This window comes from Pygoscelis adeliae, unplaced genomic scaffold, assembly GCF_000699105.1.
Source record: "Pygoscelis adeliae isolate BGI_AS28 unplaced genomic scaffold, ASM69910v1 Scaffold100, whole genome shotgun sequence".
In the NCBI taxonomy this organism is placed as follows: Eukaryota; Metazoa; Chordata; class Aves; order Sphenisciformes; family Spheniscidae; genus Pygoscelis; species Pygoscelis adeliae.
This window is the reverse complement of record NW_008824034.1, coordinates 3,009,042-3,025,578: the sequence shown is the minus strand read 5'-3', so window position 1 is coordinate 3,025,578 and position 16,537 is coordinate 3,009,042. Positions and strand designations below refer to the sequence as shown.

The window sequence follows — 16,537 nt, the reverse complement described above, 5'->3', positions numbered from 1 at the left end:
AACACAACCAAACAATAACATCAGCATCTACTGAAGAAAAAGTGTGCAGAGAATGGGGAATAGCAAAGAATATCAGCATGAGTAGCACAAATATGTTGTAATAGTAACAAAGATACACAAACATGGGAACTGGCTATCCAGAGAAGGTTGTAGAGCCTTGGACTCTTTAAGACCCAGCTAGACAATAACAGGGCTGATGTCATCTAGTGCTAGCGGTAATCCTCTTTTGACTGGGAAGTTAGACTAGAGACTTGCCAAGGTCCCTTCCACTCGGCGTTCCCCTCGACATTCCCCTGGTTCTCTAATCCATCTAGCGAGGTTGTACTACATAACTGGGAGGGAGGAAAAGAGGCTTGTCCTGAACTGTGACCAAGGCAATCTTAATTCCCTCAGATGCATAAACCAAGACATGCCTGATCTGCACCTATTCATCATACCTACATAACCAGCCTAAACAGATCCATTATGGAGGCTGGCCAATTCCTTTGCCAACATCAAGGAACACGTATCTACGGACTGATAGCTTCCTTTTTCTTGAGGAGAGGCCAACTACTGTAATCATTTTTTAAATATACCAGCATGCTGCAGGCTGGAGTAACTGTGCAACAGAAGTGTTTCAGCCAGATAAAATGTTGAAAGCAAGAGTTCAAAAAGAGTTCATAATAATCATCAAAATCTTGGGTGTCAAGTGGAAACAGCAGCTTGTTTGGTTCAAGTAGAAATTAAAATACCACCACACTTCTAGATTTTAAATTGTAGTACATTTAAACTGGGTGAATGTGGTCTTACTGTTAGTTTTTTTAAGTGTTAAACATTTAAATGAGTACAGCTAGATTTTACAATAAATACCAGGCTGCATGGTCTCTTATAATAAAAATTACATTTTCCTCATTAATTCTGTAGCTCCTACCCTATTCAAACATGCAACATTTAAAAGTCTCACTAAAAGAAAATTCTTATTATCAGTTCTTAACAGTCGTAACTTCGTGATTCCTATAGTAAAGTCATTTTGCTGTTTTAATACTCCACAATACACAATCACAGCAGAAACAACAGAATTTAGGTAGGCAGTGAAGCAAAAACTGTGCAAGTTTTGCTTGCAATTCATCAGTTTAAAATGCACTTTATGTTGCATATTTGAGTTTATTCTTCAAATGCTAATATAGAACAAACATCTGGTCATGATTGTCCTCATGGTAATTTTTTTGTCTTATTTCTATTTTAAGCCATTAGCAGCAGAGGAGCCAGTAGTGTAAACTACAAGAACTGAGCTGTAGAATGCGTTGTCGGTAAGTTGATGCCCAAACTGTTTGGAACAGTCTTAGCGCGCTCTAGATTACCTCATCATTAAGGAAAGCCACCTTCTGTAAGTAACATAAATTCCAGGCAAAACACACTGCTTTTACTTTAAAATACACAAAATGGCAATGGTTTTAGAAGAACTTTAATGGAGGATGGGATTTTCAGAGGATCCAGGCACGTTTTCCTGCCACCCCTTCCAGAATTTTGGCCCAATATGAACACTTAATTCCCTTGAAGCCTTTGGAAGTCTTAGCCAGATGTCTTCTCAGCTGCCCCAGAATGACTTATCTATTTGGAAATTATAACAGCTCCTATGCAGCCCATAAGAATAAAAGTTACACTGATACCTGTTGAGTACAGTGACTGCTTCTGCATCATCCTTACAAGTCAGCAACTTCTCCATGTTGTATTCCAGCACTGCAAGACCCAGCTGCAAGATTGCCTTTATTCCATCATAGAAGAAACAGTCCACCACATTGACTGCACTTTCAATAGGCAGCACACTGATAAAAAGGGTAAGGAACCAGGAGAGAGAGACCGAGGAGAAAAAAGTCATGTCCGTCATGTGGTCTGTCAACTGAGGCAGATGAACCCTGATGAGCTCCTCAAACACTGCCTGATCTACCAAGGCACCTGCAGGGAAAGGATAACAAAACCACCACCCAAGTCTTAATACAGAGAAGCATACTTTTCTCAGAGCACCGGCCAGAAATCAAGCCCCTTTCCTAATGCAACTTTGTTGTAAAAGCAAACACAGGCCTAGCTGCATGGAACCACTGGCTTCGTTCCCTATGCTGGAAGCTATGCACTCTGTGCAGGGGTCCAGAGCCTTGCTGCATGCTGTAAAGAGTGTTAGCACTTTTGTGGGTATGTGGCTACTTCCAGTGATTCTCCTGACAGCCAATACATGCTCTCTACAGTTAGAGAGAAACTTCATGTCCAATTTTCTTCTAGCATATACACCTGCAAGTACTGAGTATGAGATCAAAGAGTAAGTCTGTACCTGGAGTAACTTCTTCCTTTATTTAACCTGACTATATTTCAAATAGATAGTATGAATTGCAGTTATAATTCCAAAAGAACAGTATAATAGTCTAATTGACTACTTCCTGAGTAGTTATGCCTAGAATAATGACAATATTTGAAAATCATATCCACTCCTGCTTAAGGAGGAGTCTTGGGATGTTCTCTGTAACTTCCATTTTCTGCTTCACAATACTGAACCAAATGCAACAGTTTCTCTCCACTGTTTAGCATTCAGCTCATTCCTTACATTTGTTCTTAATGAATGATCATTTATATTCAATTCTAGACAGATAAAGAGACAGATGGATGTTACCAATGATTCGACGATTGAAATAATCGGGTAGCATCCTTTCACACACAGCAACCAAAAGCCAGAATGCTTCCTCCTCTTTAGCATAGAGCAGAAGTACTGATGTCAAAATATTCATTGCCTGTAACATTTAAACAGGAAAGGAAGCATTTACGAGGAAAGATGGTGAAAACACAACTGTTGTCATTTGTTAAAATTTATATTTCTGAAAGCACTTTACAGCACATTTCTAGAGTGCTAGGATAACCTACAGCCATACCCAGTATAAGACTTTTACCTCTATATTATTAAATACAGAGCATAGTATTTAAACTCATAAAAATATATTTAAGTGCTAAAAGTCTAGTAAGAATGCAAAGGCATATATGAAGTGGACATGACAACATTTATCAACAAATTCAAGTACAATGTAAAAACTCATGTAACATAGTGGGATGACATAAGCAAAGTAAGTGAACCACTGAGCAAGAAACCATTACATACTTACGTGATTGATTTTATGAGGTGCCATCATAAGCTAATATTTAGACAACCAACACTAAGAGTCTCAAAACTGCTGTACCTGACAATATCCAATCTGGGGATTCCTGTATGCATAAGCTGTAAGAACTCTCCTGAGTGCAGAAATTCCTGTGTCACTTTGAAAAGCAGGATGCTCAGGTAAGGAGCGACGTAAATCTCGTTCAATTTCATCAGTAGCTAAAGTGCACGTTCCTAAGGACTTTTCCACCAACTCAGTGTAATAACCAGGGTTGGATGCCATATCATTTACAGCACCTGCCAACACATTGTATTGCACAGTATTAGAGGACAACAGTAAAGTATCTACATGATTGTCTGCAATTTCTATAAAAATTTTTGGTGACTACTGAGGTACCTCATGAATCTCCAGATGTTACTGCAGTAATGTATCAGAGTAATTCTACTGAAATTAATGGAATTACTCTGAAATGAAAACAGAAAAGCGAAATAAAATAAGGCTTGGAGGAAATCTAAGTCACTTTCCTTTATCAAGTTGATTTTTTACTGACTTTTTTGTTTCATTGGGGGGGGCAGGCGGGGAACTTCCTTTCACCTACAATTTTGCCCAAGTTTTCTGGCAAACACAACAACTTTCCGTTTGTAGAGCTGGAAACAGATTAGAAAAACTAGGCAAAGGATTGATATTTACCTAATTAATTCCATAACTTTTATGTCAACACTTTCCAAGACAGAGATATCGGTCTGGTAACAGAAGCATAAATGCCTACGTAAATGCTCAAAGAACACTAGCAAAGATAAATCCATGTTCACTTGTCCTCAGAAGGAACTACCATACAGTAGGCTGAATGAAGAGTATAAAATACATTTGTTATGATAAACAGATCCTCCAGAACAGCAGAAAGCTTTGCCCAGGGGAACACAGTGAGTACAGCTAGCAGATAAGGTCCTGGGTGGCTCCTCAAAATCTGCAGCTCATTTTCTGAATCTGATACAGGATTCCTGTATGACCCTGATCAAGTCAGCGGCTGCTGCTTTCCTAAGTGTTTCAGTGAACGGGAATAGAAAGCGCACAGAGGTGGTGTAAAGCAGTGTCTTAATTCCCTGGGCCTCCATTTCCTCAAGTTCAGTGCTCTGACACAGCTGTGTTCTACAGAAGAAAGCCACAAAAGCACATTCAGAGCTTTGGCAAGAGATCCCATATGTGTAAGAGAGTCCACAATTCCTGTACATCTCACTCTTTAAACCAAACAACAGCATATAGCAAAGAGCTGCCAACAACTGGGGCCAAATTCTCTGCCAGGAAAACATTTTTTTTTTCTTTTGTGTCTGGTAACGCTATCATCTCAGAAAGTTTAAATCAAAACAATTGAAACACAGCCCCACAAACATGCTCTTCTTTTTATCAAGTAAAGAGGCTTTGCTGAAACTGATTGTCCCCTGGAACAGCATGTATTCTTATCGTTATTTTTCAGTCGACTTTGTTGTAAAAGAAGCAGATGCAGGTTTAGTTTGAATCAATGCAAAACAAAATAATAGACAAAATTATCCTGTTCCTCTTTTTTTTTTTCTGAAGTGTCCTTCTTTGGAAAGATTTGGATAAATTGCCTGAAGTAAGAGCATTTTTTGTCAGACTACGTTCAGTCAGTAACTACAACATCCATACAGTAGAGTCCACAAAATGAATCAATTATACTTGCTATGCAATACCTGAGAAGAGCAGCCAGAGCTCTCCTCTTAATGCCTCCGGGATTCCTCTTACAACTAGGTCTCGAGTCTTCTTTGTTCGAAACATACTGACACCATGTCCCCGTTCGACAAAGAGGATGTTCCAGGACTGTTCTTTCATTTTTTCTTTCAACTAGGAAAAGCAGAAGACGACAAGCACTAAGTATACTGGAAGATTTTTCCTCAAGTTTCAGAGAACAGAACCAAATTTTGCTCTCAGATATATTCATATAAACTGGAAATGACAGCATTGGCATCCATATTGATATGTTAAATGAATGCTGATGCAAATCAGAGCAAAATCTAACCTGTGCGTAGTATAAAGTTGGCATACAATGCCATCTCCTACATGACCTACTATTCTTTAAAGTATGTTATTACAAGAATGTCTATACCAGATCAGACAAAAGGTAAATCTAATCCAGTATCCCATCTGACAGAAACCAACAGCAAGTGCCACAGGACAGTAAGGTCAAGCAAACATCTGCAAAATCCTCCTCCATTCCCCAGCAAATAGAAGCACAGGCACATCCTCAGCAGAGGCAACAGACAGACAGACCTGCCGCCTTCTAACTTCACTTGAAGCACCCTTGTTGTATTAAGACAGCAAACAATCACTCCCTTTCACCTTTTTCAAGCCACTCCTAAGTTCAATTTTTTCCTCACTTTCCACTTGAGAATGATTCCAACCCGTAAACAGCAATAACTGTATGCAAGCTGGATTTTCATTTTAAATTAAGTCATCACCATCTATTTGTTATGTTTTATTGTTCGCTATTCTGCTAAACTTATCTTTTTTAAAAAAAATCAATAGCTAGACAGCCCTATTTGTTACCTCTAGATTGAACCATTTGCAACTTTGACACCACATCAGCAAAACCTACATTATTATCAAAGGACCACGAAGTACTAGGGACTTAAAGGGAGTCAATGAACAGTGATAAAGCAGTAAGACAGCTAACCAGTGCAAGGTGCAACTGTGCAGACAAATTCTGCCATCACAGTTCTCCTGAGGCATTCCAAAAATGCATTGCCAGCATAATGGATAAGAAAATTCACCATTTTATATAATTCCCATGGCAAAAAATCAGAGGTACATTAAAACTTCCTCTTGTAAGATTCTTTTTCAGCTATTTCCATATAAATATACATATATATGTTTGTACAATACATACATACAAACAAATCTGCTTACTGTTACTTGGGCCAATTTTAAAATATCCCATTTTTTGTTGCTGCTTTGTGATAAAGAGAGTAACATTTTCTTGGTAAAGGGTAAATCAATAGAAGGAAAGAAGATGAAATTGAATGAAGCAGTAGAAAAGACAACAGGGAAAAATAGAAGGTTCAGATTGCTTACATGTGGTGGCAGGTTTCTCTGTGCTAATTTGAGAGCTCTAGCAAACAAACTATGAGAAAAAGTATTTGGCCATGATAGCGCAATGAAATCAAGCAAGTGATTCTTTGCAAAGTCAACTCACTGTCACAGACACCTGCTTAATTACTCTGATAAATTAACATATTTTGATTTCAACATGTCTATGAACTGTTCTTTGCTAACCACAATAAAAATGTACTAACTCTGCTACAGATGGAATAATATCCCACAGAAACTCAACAGGCAAACAGGTTGCTTCCTTTTTTTGGTTCATTATGCTTTGTTGCATTACATTAGTTGACAGATTTGGAACAGAATGGCTACAAATGGTGGAAAGCACACAGAGAGATGGCATGACATCAGTGTCCTTATACTCCCACAGTTTCTCAGTCTTTCCTCAGTTTATTTACATGAGCTCCAAATAGCACTAGGAGAGAATCAACAATCAGGAAAATTTGCAGGAGAATGAAGTCTAGTTGGATTAAGGAGGGGAACTAACAGCTGAAAACACTTATGCCCATACAGGTTTTACGTTTAATCAAATATTTATCAACCAGATAGAACGTTTTTACACACTAGCAATTTCTGTCAACATAGAAGATAACAGTGTATGCATCTGAACTTCAGTAGGACCAGCCATGTAAGTTAAACCCGCTTCACAAAATGAAAACTGGCAAAAATTCCCTATTCAGACAAAACTGAAGTTACAGGCATTTTACCCGCAGAGTAGAAGGAGGTAGAGATAGTAGAAACAGTGAAATAGATACTTTGTAAAGTACAAGATCACTAATAAACTATTGATTATGCACCTAAAAAGCAATTAAATTTCTCTGAAGCAAAGCAACTGGTGATCAGGTGCTCCAACTCATGCGAGGCTCCAGGGCTGAGACAGGGTGAACATTGCCACTACATTTTCTGCGCATGCAGCAGTAAAATTTAACATTGTTAAAGCAATTAAAGGTGCTGAAAGGAAAAGTAGATTTTGTCCACTTTTGTTCAACATACTATAAAAAGCAGAACTTAAAAATCTGGATTGCCTTTTCTCCTGCCCAAAGGGTGTTTATTTTCTGATATTTCTAATATCAAAAATTCCGTATCTTAATTTACCCAGTTCTGCTGAAAGACTTAATTTTAAAATAAAACCTTTTTGTCTTCTTGTACCCACTATGGAGAAGCAAAAATAGGATGTCCTACTGCAAAAACAATTGAAGAAACATTCTCCAGAGCATAACTTTGTTAGACAGAACTGCAAAAGAATGAAGCAAGGAAGAAATTAAGTCAATTTCTTGATAACATTCTCCTTGCTCCCAAAGCATTTGTAGTGACTTTGTATCTTGACAATTCAGATAGAAACGAAACATGTTCACTATCATAAAACAAACAGCCAACTCTTCCCTGAGGGGTGGAAGAGCAGAAGGAATTATCTCCATGAAGATAAAGCATATCATTATTAAACAAGATGAGCAGAAAATTGAATGGAGCCATGAAGAAGCACCCTGTGGACTCCAAATACAGAAAATGCAGATGAAAGAAAATTGGCAAAGCCCCAGAGGAAATCAGCAGCCTTGCTGGAATACATTTTGAATATACTTCAGTCCTTTCCAATTAGATTCCAAAAACTGTTGGCCATTTTATCCCTTACCATTTTAGAGTCTAGATTCTCAGCATCTTGAGGATGGTAGACAGTCATTAGGGCTTCTGTACTGACAGTTTTGCTATTATCTCTCTGACCCATCTTTGACGGTCCTGCATCAAAATCCTTGGGACTGTCAGAGGCAGAACTAGCTGCAACCTTGAAAAAAAATTGAGCAGTGGTAGTTATAAATGCCAAACAATCCTTCAAGAAGCAGCACTGATACCAGAAACCGTTTTGCTTCTAAACCATCATTGTTTATGATATTAAGTTACAGGTACCAGATACAGACTTCCAAAATAAATGAAAAACAGCAACCCCTGCTCCGCACAGCTGGGCTTTCAGGACGCTGGACTTGGAAAAAAATCCATCTCTACAGCCAAAAACTTAATTATGAAAGGACAAATATTCATAATGTGAACTGTAATAGGTAGGGAGGCCTGACCATCCATCACCACTGAAGTAAAAATAAAAACATTAAATTAAATGGAGCCATATACTGAACTATACAGAAATGCTGAGAGCATTTAAAAACCCGCATTAGAACCTGGATTGTTTTTCAAAACCTGATGGAAAATAAAGTAAAAGAACCCAAAACAGAATGCATTCACAGTGGCACCATTGTTTAACACATTCTCTTTCATATGGGCACATATTATTTATTTTTCCACACCTTAAAACTGGAGGTACATGACTTAGCATGGTATGTCAATATAATGCAGATACAACCTGAAATAAGGTAATCTAAAAGGGAATGCCCTTGATCAGCAGATCTTACCACTCAGGTCTCCCAAGGCTGTACTGTACTCTTATCAGCTGAGCATTTCTGCTGATATCAAACTATCTTGCTTTTATTACTCATTTCTGCCTTTTAACCCTTAAGAATCAAAATCTCAAACTAGAGATTTTGCTGATATACTGATCATTTTCTACCAAAGGGTATTTATTTGTATGCTTCTCCACTCTTACAACTCACTTTAGAGCCTGCTCCAGCTGAATCTATTTAATTTTTTTCCAGGGGAAAATCTTCAGGGAAGAGGTACAGCAACTATAATAAGTAATGCTTGTTAAGGATGTTTTGTCATTGCTTTCTTATTTCTCATGCATGAAACTACACATACAGATTTCTTCACATCTAGAAACAACCTTACAATCATTCCATCCACTTCCTGAGTCAAATAGTCAGCTGGCAAAAACCAACACAGCTACACATAATTTTACATCAGACTGGTGGACTTTTGATTTAATGTGAAGGGTCTTAAGGCAAGAGATGGGAACATGATTTTTTAAAGAGGGAAAAAAAAAGATTTACTTGAAATCTAGAGGTAGAACAGACATTGTTACCCAACTTGTGTCTAGGTTCAGGCTTAAATATAAATGTGTTGCATTACACAGCAAAACATTGACAACAATACATAAACTCTTAGTAAGACTACACAACCTTATTCCTAGGAACAGGTACTAAGAAATTAGAATTAGCAGAGCAGCTACCTCTGTATTTATGATGTGTTGTGGACTTGAAGTTGCATTGCATTTCATTCTGAGCTTTGCCACAAGCTGTTCGAAATCTCTAACCTCCGTGAAACGAAAAGCTGTTTTTCCTTTGGTACTAATGCTGACTCCTCTGTTGGCTGGATCTGCCTTATCCACCCCTGTGACCTATGGAAGCAAAGACACATAAATTAGGCAAGAAATTTTACCAGCTTACTTCTAAAAGAGAAAACCTATTAAAAATACACGTGTACATGACACAGTAGTATGAAGCACCCCACAAGCAGAATTAGTAACACAAATAGCAAACTCACTACTTTTAAGCTCAGTGGTCTGGAGCTATTATGCAATAAATTTTCAACAGAGTACCAAAAATCTTTGAAAAGATTTTCCCCGCTGTGAGTGCTAAGCTTATTCGAAAATTTTGCCTCCTTCTACCTGCTGAAGCTGTTACTTTTCTTCCTACCCTCCGAAAGCAGACAAAACATGGCTTTTGCAAGTAATTAAATGAAACAAGTTTCACAAGAATGAATTTCCACTGAGAATACCCTTTCAAAGACAGCTGTGATAACACATGACAGCTGGAGCTGATTATAATTGCCATGATAGAACAGTTACAGATTAGAGCAGTTAATACACTTTAATAATGCAAGTACAAGTGAGACAATTATGAGTAGCTAGACTGACTGCCATTGCTGATGCTTGTAAATTGTTATAGGTAAAGAATGAAAGACCACTGAAATAAAGTGACTCTGCATTGCTGTAGAACAAACAGTGAGGGCCTGACAATCCACAAGAATAAATCTAGAGTCAGCTCCTCTAACACAGCCTCTTCTTGTTTTTCACAGGTTATGGAATTCTCTATCATTTGCAGGACTATTTATAGACGATCAAATAAATTGCTTTACCTGGGTGGGGAACACCAAGTGTATGGCTGAAATTAGCTCAGCTCACCCCCCTACGTCAGGTGCCTTATGTCAGGCAGTACGTACACCAGAGTATGTAGAGCAATCACAGAACCTGGTTAATTTTTTAGGCTATTGTAACATATGTCTGGGTGCTGATGAAAAGCTTTTAACACTGGAAGACTGAAATGTGGCAATGTCCCAGACCCCATGAAGTCAAGAGAGGGATGGAGAAGGGTTTTTTTTTTCTAGAAGTTATTCCACAGTCTAGCTATAGTACTCTATAGAAATATGAATGCTATGTCCTTTACAATATGGTCCTTATTCAGTCTGTTGAGACTATCAGCTGTAATGGCATTGATAGTTGTTCACCGACAACTGTCAATGGATTTTCCTACAGACTTTTGAACAGACAGCACTGCTCAACTGCTGCAAAAAGAATCGCGCTACTGAGCTAAGAAACACAGCAGAGCGATTACTATTCTTCAAGATCCTCCACCCTCTCCAATTCTTTACTTTTTATCTTGAGAATCTCTCATTAACTCAACTTTAAGAATTAAGCATAAGCTTTTTCATTTAAAAAAAAAAAGTATTAAAAAATTTGGATTCTGTACCCAGCTACAGAAATCAGAGTAAATAGAAAAGTAAAGAGGATACAGGGAATAGAGCTGAATCATGAAAGCAGTTCTAGAAACCTACAAACAGAATTCCTACATGCAGTACCCAAGGTAGGGGGAAATGTATGACATCATGTAAAGTAAGCAGATTCCAATTAAAATCTGCTAAACTGGCATTAAACTACACAAGTGCAAAACTTCTGGTATAACTGGCTCTGACTTGTAGTTTGCATTACCTCTCTTAATGGAATGATTACACTGCACAGGCTGCCATCTTGGCTAGCAAAGCAGATGTAGTTTTCTGAAATGCACATTTTCCCATGGGTGTTGTAATGACTGAAAGGAACCCATAAGAAGCACTCATGAACTTCCTTCATGGTCTCTTCTTTGGGTAGCCTGAAGAATGCACTAAACTGCTCACTGTGGGCACGGCTCTCTAGGCCTCTAGATTAAAAACAAAACAAAAACAGGGTAGGAGAGAGAAAAGAAAAATTAAATAAGTTTAAAATGTCTTTACAAATACAAAAGTCAAAAATACCTTGGGAAAAGACAGTAAAACATCATGCTCTCCCATAATCCATGGGGTCAATCTGGAGGGTTCAATGTTTTGCTTGAGGAGGCAACAAAGAGCAGGACCACACCTATCTATATACACCCGCTTAACAAAATACTTAAATACTTCACTAAACAGGAATAGATTCAAGCACGTTCTTACACAGTAAAGCACTCTGCTGAATCAGGGCCTACAGGTAGTGCAGAAAAATGTACTAATAGCCTAATCTGCTGTGTTTCCCCACCCATCAGAATAGTCCATTTAAACCTAAAACAAGTTTTGACTTGACAGAGGGTTAATTAGCTAGAAATGTAGCACATATTGTAGACATCTGCCATGGGCTAATTCTTCACAGGTAACTGCAGCCAGAAACAATGTTTTGGTTGTAGAGCAACATCCTTTTCCAGCATTGCTACCAAACTGAGGTATCAATTACCCAGGAAACACAACCTAAAACAGGTTTCATTATCAGTGTACTAAAAAACTAAATAGCTTTTTTTTTTCTTAAATCACAGGTGCATGGAGCTTTAAGTAGGAACAATTATCAGAAAAATGCTTTATCATAATTTCTGATTTGCAGATAGGTGACATTATCTAACAAAGATTTAGTCCGTTTATGTGAATTTAAATTACCTAACAACAGACTTGCTTTTCCTGGTTACTTTTCACAGTAAATAGCTGTGGTCCACAGATCAAAATCTGAACATTTGAGTGAGAATTTGGACAGGTCTCTGAGGAAAAGGCAACATTTGCTTCAACAGAAACCAGAACTGAAAAGAAATCATAAAATTACTACAAGGAATAATCACACACCTTCCTTGAGAAGGAAGGACCCTAACCATCAGGTTACTTACATCTTTCCCACTGCCTAAAATACTGTAGTAAGTAAGGAAAGCCATGCACACATCTGCAACTCATTGATTTTATCAGCCATCTCCAGTGGCAGAAAAGTCACACAGTTATTATTTACACATGTTTATTAAATGATTTCTTCTCCACCTTATCCTTCCTCATCATCAGGTCTCTTTGCAGACACTGCGGCTTCATTCTTAATTTTCTAATCCTAAATGCAGCTGTTAGAATGCCTTTTAAAAATTCAAACTACTATAAACCCAATGGTTGAAAACCAGCTCTGAGGGTTTGATCACTTCCTGCCTTCATATAGACTTTTGATACTGCAAAGTAACAAATTACAATGCCTCACATTGCTTTGATCCCAAATTTTAATGAGACACTTGTTTAAGAGAACACCAGCTCTGCTGACATTTACATATCTCCTTGAGACAAGGATTCTCTTCTCCTTTGCCTAAAAAAGTTCTGGGCCCAGAGCAGATAGACTCTAAGTAATATATTACCTCTTGGTGATCTGCAGAGGGTCATGAAGGACTAGGTCATTTTCAAATGTCTCCTTGTCAAAAAGTCTCCTAACAGCATAGTTTGCCAGCTGTTCCATGAGAAGGAATGTTTCACTAATGTGCAAAAACATGGAAAAATAGTGATCTTCCCCACGGGAGCACACATGAATGCTCTCTGTCAGAATCACATTGGAAGTCTTCTCAAGTTTTGATATTTCATCCCAGGAGATAATAAGTTTTACTGAAAATACAAATATAAGCAGATGTGAGCAACTTCTCATTAGCTGCTGCCCTTGTATTAAAAAAAGAAAAGTAGTAGTCAACAGTACTGATAAAATATAATTAAGCAATATAGTTAAATGATAACACACTTGGAAAGGGCTACAAACTCACAAGCACAAAAACCACTATCCTCACAATTCCTATAAAATAATTCCATTAGAAAGAATTTTATAGAAAGAAAAACATTAAAGACACACCATGTATGAAAATACAAGCTTACACCACCTTTTCTTCGCTCTCATGTGAAACTGCAAATTGGAAACAAACACCATCATATAAGCTATCCCACTTTAACAGTTTACCAATAGGGCTTCTTAAAGTAAATCAATCATGTATTGGCATTTAGAGGAACCATGCCCATTAGCTATGACATTTCCCAATACAAATGAAAATTAGCTTAGAAGGGAGCCTACTTTCTTTATGCTTTCTAGTTTTCACATAAATACAGTCATAACTCACACTATTAGAGGCACTTGTTTGGGCATTTCAAACTAATGTTACACAGGAAAAAAAAGATATGTGCAATTATCACCAGTGCATAGTGCACCCATGTGAAATATTAAGTCTGTGTGTGAAGAAATAACTGTAATCCTCACAGATTGAATTAATATGCAGCATGAACTAAAGATGATGGACAACTTTTAGTTAGAGTCAACTGCAACAGGTCTGCCTTCTCTCTGCCTTCTACAAGCTTATGTAGAGGAAGAAAACTAATGGACATTGTGTAGTAAGTTACCCAAATGTATTCATTTCCATAAAGTATTTTACATTTGCAGTTTTTTCTATTCTGTGTTGACATCTGCTCACATGGCAAAAGAGCCCCCTTAGGACATAGGAAGAATTCTCCCAAATCTGAGAGATAAACAGTAAAATGTGAAGGGACTAGGCTTAGTATCAAGGCTTACTTACTTTCTGCTCCCAGCAAAAATGAGTAAAAGCTAAGGAAGTTGGTACTAAGATAAAGCCACCCTTGACAGGGCACTCTGCCCTTCCAATAACTGCATGAGTAATAGGTAACCAACTTCTCCTGCTCTGGTAATCCAAAACACTTTTCAAACTTCATAAGACCTTCACGAAACTTCTCAGGATCGTCTTCTTTTACAAACGAACCTTTTCCCTCTTCAGCAATCAAACCCTAAAACAAAAGAACCAGTTAATTTATATACGCATCCATGTGGGTGGGTGTCATATATGCACCTGCATCCATACAGCATAGCATTCTCCTAGCAGGACAGTAAGTTTTAGAACAGGAAGAATAGTCTGAGGATCAAAACACAGGTCACAAATCAAATGTGCTATTTCAGACTCATCCACCAAGTTTTCCACACAACTTAGGCAAGACACACATTCCCAGGTCTCCTCTTCTGAAATAGATATATTTTCCTCACTTAATCACAAGAATTCCTGGGCTAAATATTTAGTATACATAAAGTGAACTGTTGCACCTCCACAAAAATATACCATGTACTTCCCAGGCATTATTAAAATTGTTGTGAAATAATTTATCAACAGTTTTAGACCACTGTCTAAAGGCATCGGTGTATCATTTACCAAGAAGAGTTTATGTCAAACAACCTTACTTAAACTGTGGGGCAGATAAACAGGAACAATGGAGTGTGTTGAAGTTAACAGCCACATACTACTCAATCAGAAGTATGTAGCATTACGATGCTGTCCTTTGATATTCTAAAGAGGACATGTTATTCGTGTACGTTTAGAGCTAAAAAATACTTAGCCTTCCCCAATTATGTCACATGCCTGTTACTTACTCTTATCTTTCCCTGGACAAAGCTCGTAATATCTTCATTTGAATCAAATACTGATAAAGTCTTCATAACATTGTGTTCTAACCAGTCCCAGTGTTCTGTTATTTCTTCTCTGCTGGATCCTGATTGAAAGAGAAAGTTAGTATTACTTAAAATTAGAACAGACTTTAATCATTTCACTAAAAATATTAATCAAGAGAATACTTAGTAAATTCCCGAATCACAGAGTAATTTAGATATACAAGTCCCAATCACAAGTCTCAAATTTATTGTCCAGCTCTTGTGTATGCTAAAAATGTATTTGGTGTACCTCAAAAATGTGCGCTGCTGTGTTTTTATCTTTCAAGCCCTTTATGCAGCTATATTTCTAGCCTTTACATCCAGAAGCATCACAGCTTTGTCAACATTGTGTGGCTCAGTGCTGAAGCCTGACCTGGACTGACAGTTCCTTCAGCTCAGCAGTACCTCCCCAACATGGATGGCAGAGCATCGCTAGAACACTCCCAGTCTAATAGTCTAGAAGGTGGGAAATGTGAGATCCAATTCATGAGACTAAGAAGAAAATGAAATCTGGGCCTTTGATATCCTCAGCTGTGATCACCGGCCCACAACAGTTTCCAGAGTAGAACTCCAAGACTTAAACCTGCTGTGCAAAATCCCTTCTACCATGTGTAAGGATGTAAAGAATACATCATCGTAACCAGGAAGGTAGCAAAGATTTCTCTTTGGATACTTGAAATAACCATTTATGCTGCTTACAATAATCAACCAATTGCTACGTACTTGTGCTCAGTGTAGGTCATGGTTTTATCTCATTCTTTATCAAGTCACAATTTAATGACATTTCTAACCACGCTAAAGCTTAGGCAACCACCGTTCAGGAAACAATGTCATCCTACCTACAATAAAGTTCTGCCTATGCTGTAATTCCAAACGCATTGCTTTCATGCAGTTGCAGGCTTCTACAAGAGGAAAAAAGCACAGCTGCACCCCATATGGAAAACATATACCAGAACTAACTCCTGATGCAGGAAAAGGCTCACTGATTCATACAAGCTGAACGATCCTTCAAACAACATTTGGCACCACAAGAATTAGTTATTTTTTTCTTCTGGACCCTCAGGGACTCAAACACACAGGAATAAGGACTGTTTTCTTTCCTTTCATTACATACGTGCAAAAGGAGGAGTATCTTAAAAAAAACTGTTATCAATAACCGTAAGGAATGTAGAAACCATAGAGCCAAGATAAAATTCAATGTTCCAAAAATATAAATACTGCATTTTCAAACACCTTGGAGAGAAGCCAACCTTGTTAATTTATTTACTTTACACTGCTTTTTAATCTAGGTTTCAGGGAGCTATCACCTACTATATGGTGAATGTCATTGCAACTTTATAGCAAAGAAAAACCTATCTCACCTGAACATTCCAGAAATACATTTAGATTACTGGTTTACTTTAAATACAAAGGAACACTCTTAGCCACTAGTTACTTTTATAATTAGAGAAATGTGGTAGGCCAACTTCAAAATGCTTACGATAATTCATCTTATTCTTTTCACATACTCAATTACAAATTATGCACGTGGTAATAGGTAATAAGCAGAGATGATACTAGTGAAACAACAGTAGAGGTCCAGCAAATTCAATACTGAGTTCTTTAAAGACAGGTGGCTGCCCCTCAGATGGAGGGAGACAGGGAGAGGGAA

General features: G+C 37.8%; 1 protein-coding gene across 1 annotated transcript in view; it reads right to left on the bottom strand.

The window, feature by feature from the left end:
• TBC1D8B (TBC1 domain family, member 8B (with GRAM domain)) overlaps positions 1 to 16,537 on the bottom strand; it is a 30,052-nt gene that overhangs the window by 8,860 nt on the left and 4,655 nt on the right. Inside the window, exons 3-12 of the mRNA XM_009331369.1 lie at positions 14,830 to 14,948; positions 13,970 to 14,195; positions 12,779 to 13,019; positions 11,107 to 11,314; positions 9,349 to 9,516; positions 7,867 to 8,016; positions 4,829 to 4,979; positions 3,201 to 3,415; positions 2,642 to 2,759; positions 1,650 to 1,935 (exon numbers count right to left, since the gene is read on the bottom strand). Coding sequence (XP_009329644.1) covers positions 1,650 to 1,935; positions 2,642 to 2,759; positions 3,201 to 3,415; positions 4,829 to 4,979; positions 7,867 to 8,016; positions 9,349 to 9,516; positions 11,107 to 11,314; positions 12,779 to 13,019; positions 13,970 to 14,195; positions 14,830 to 14,948 — 1,882 coding nt within the window. The remainder of the gene's footprint in view (positions 1 to 1,649; positions 1,936 to 2,641; positions 2,760 to 3,200; positions 3,416 to 4,828; positions 4,980 to 7,866; positions 8,017 to 9,348; positions 9,517 to 11,106; positions 11,315 to 12,778; positions 13,020 to 13,969; positions 14,196 to 14,829; positions 14,949 to 16,537) is intronic.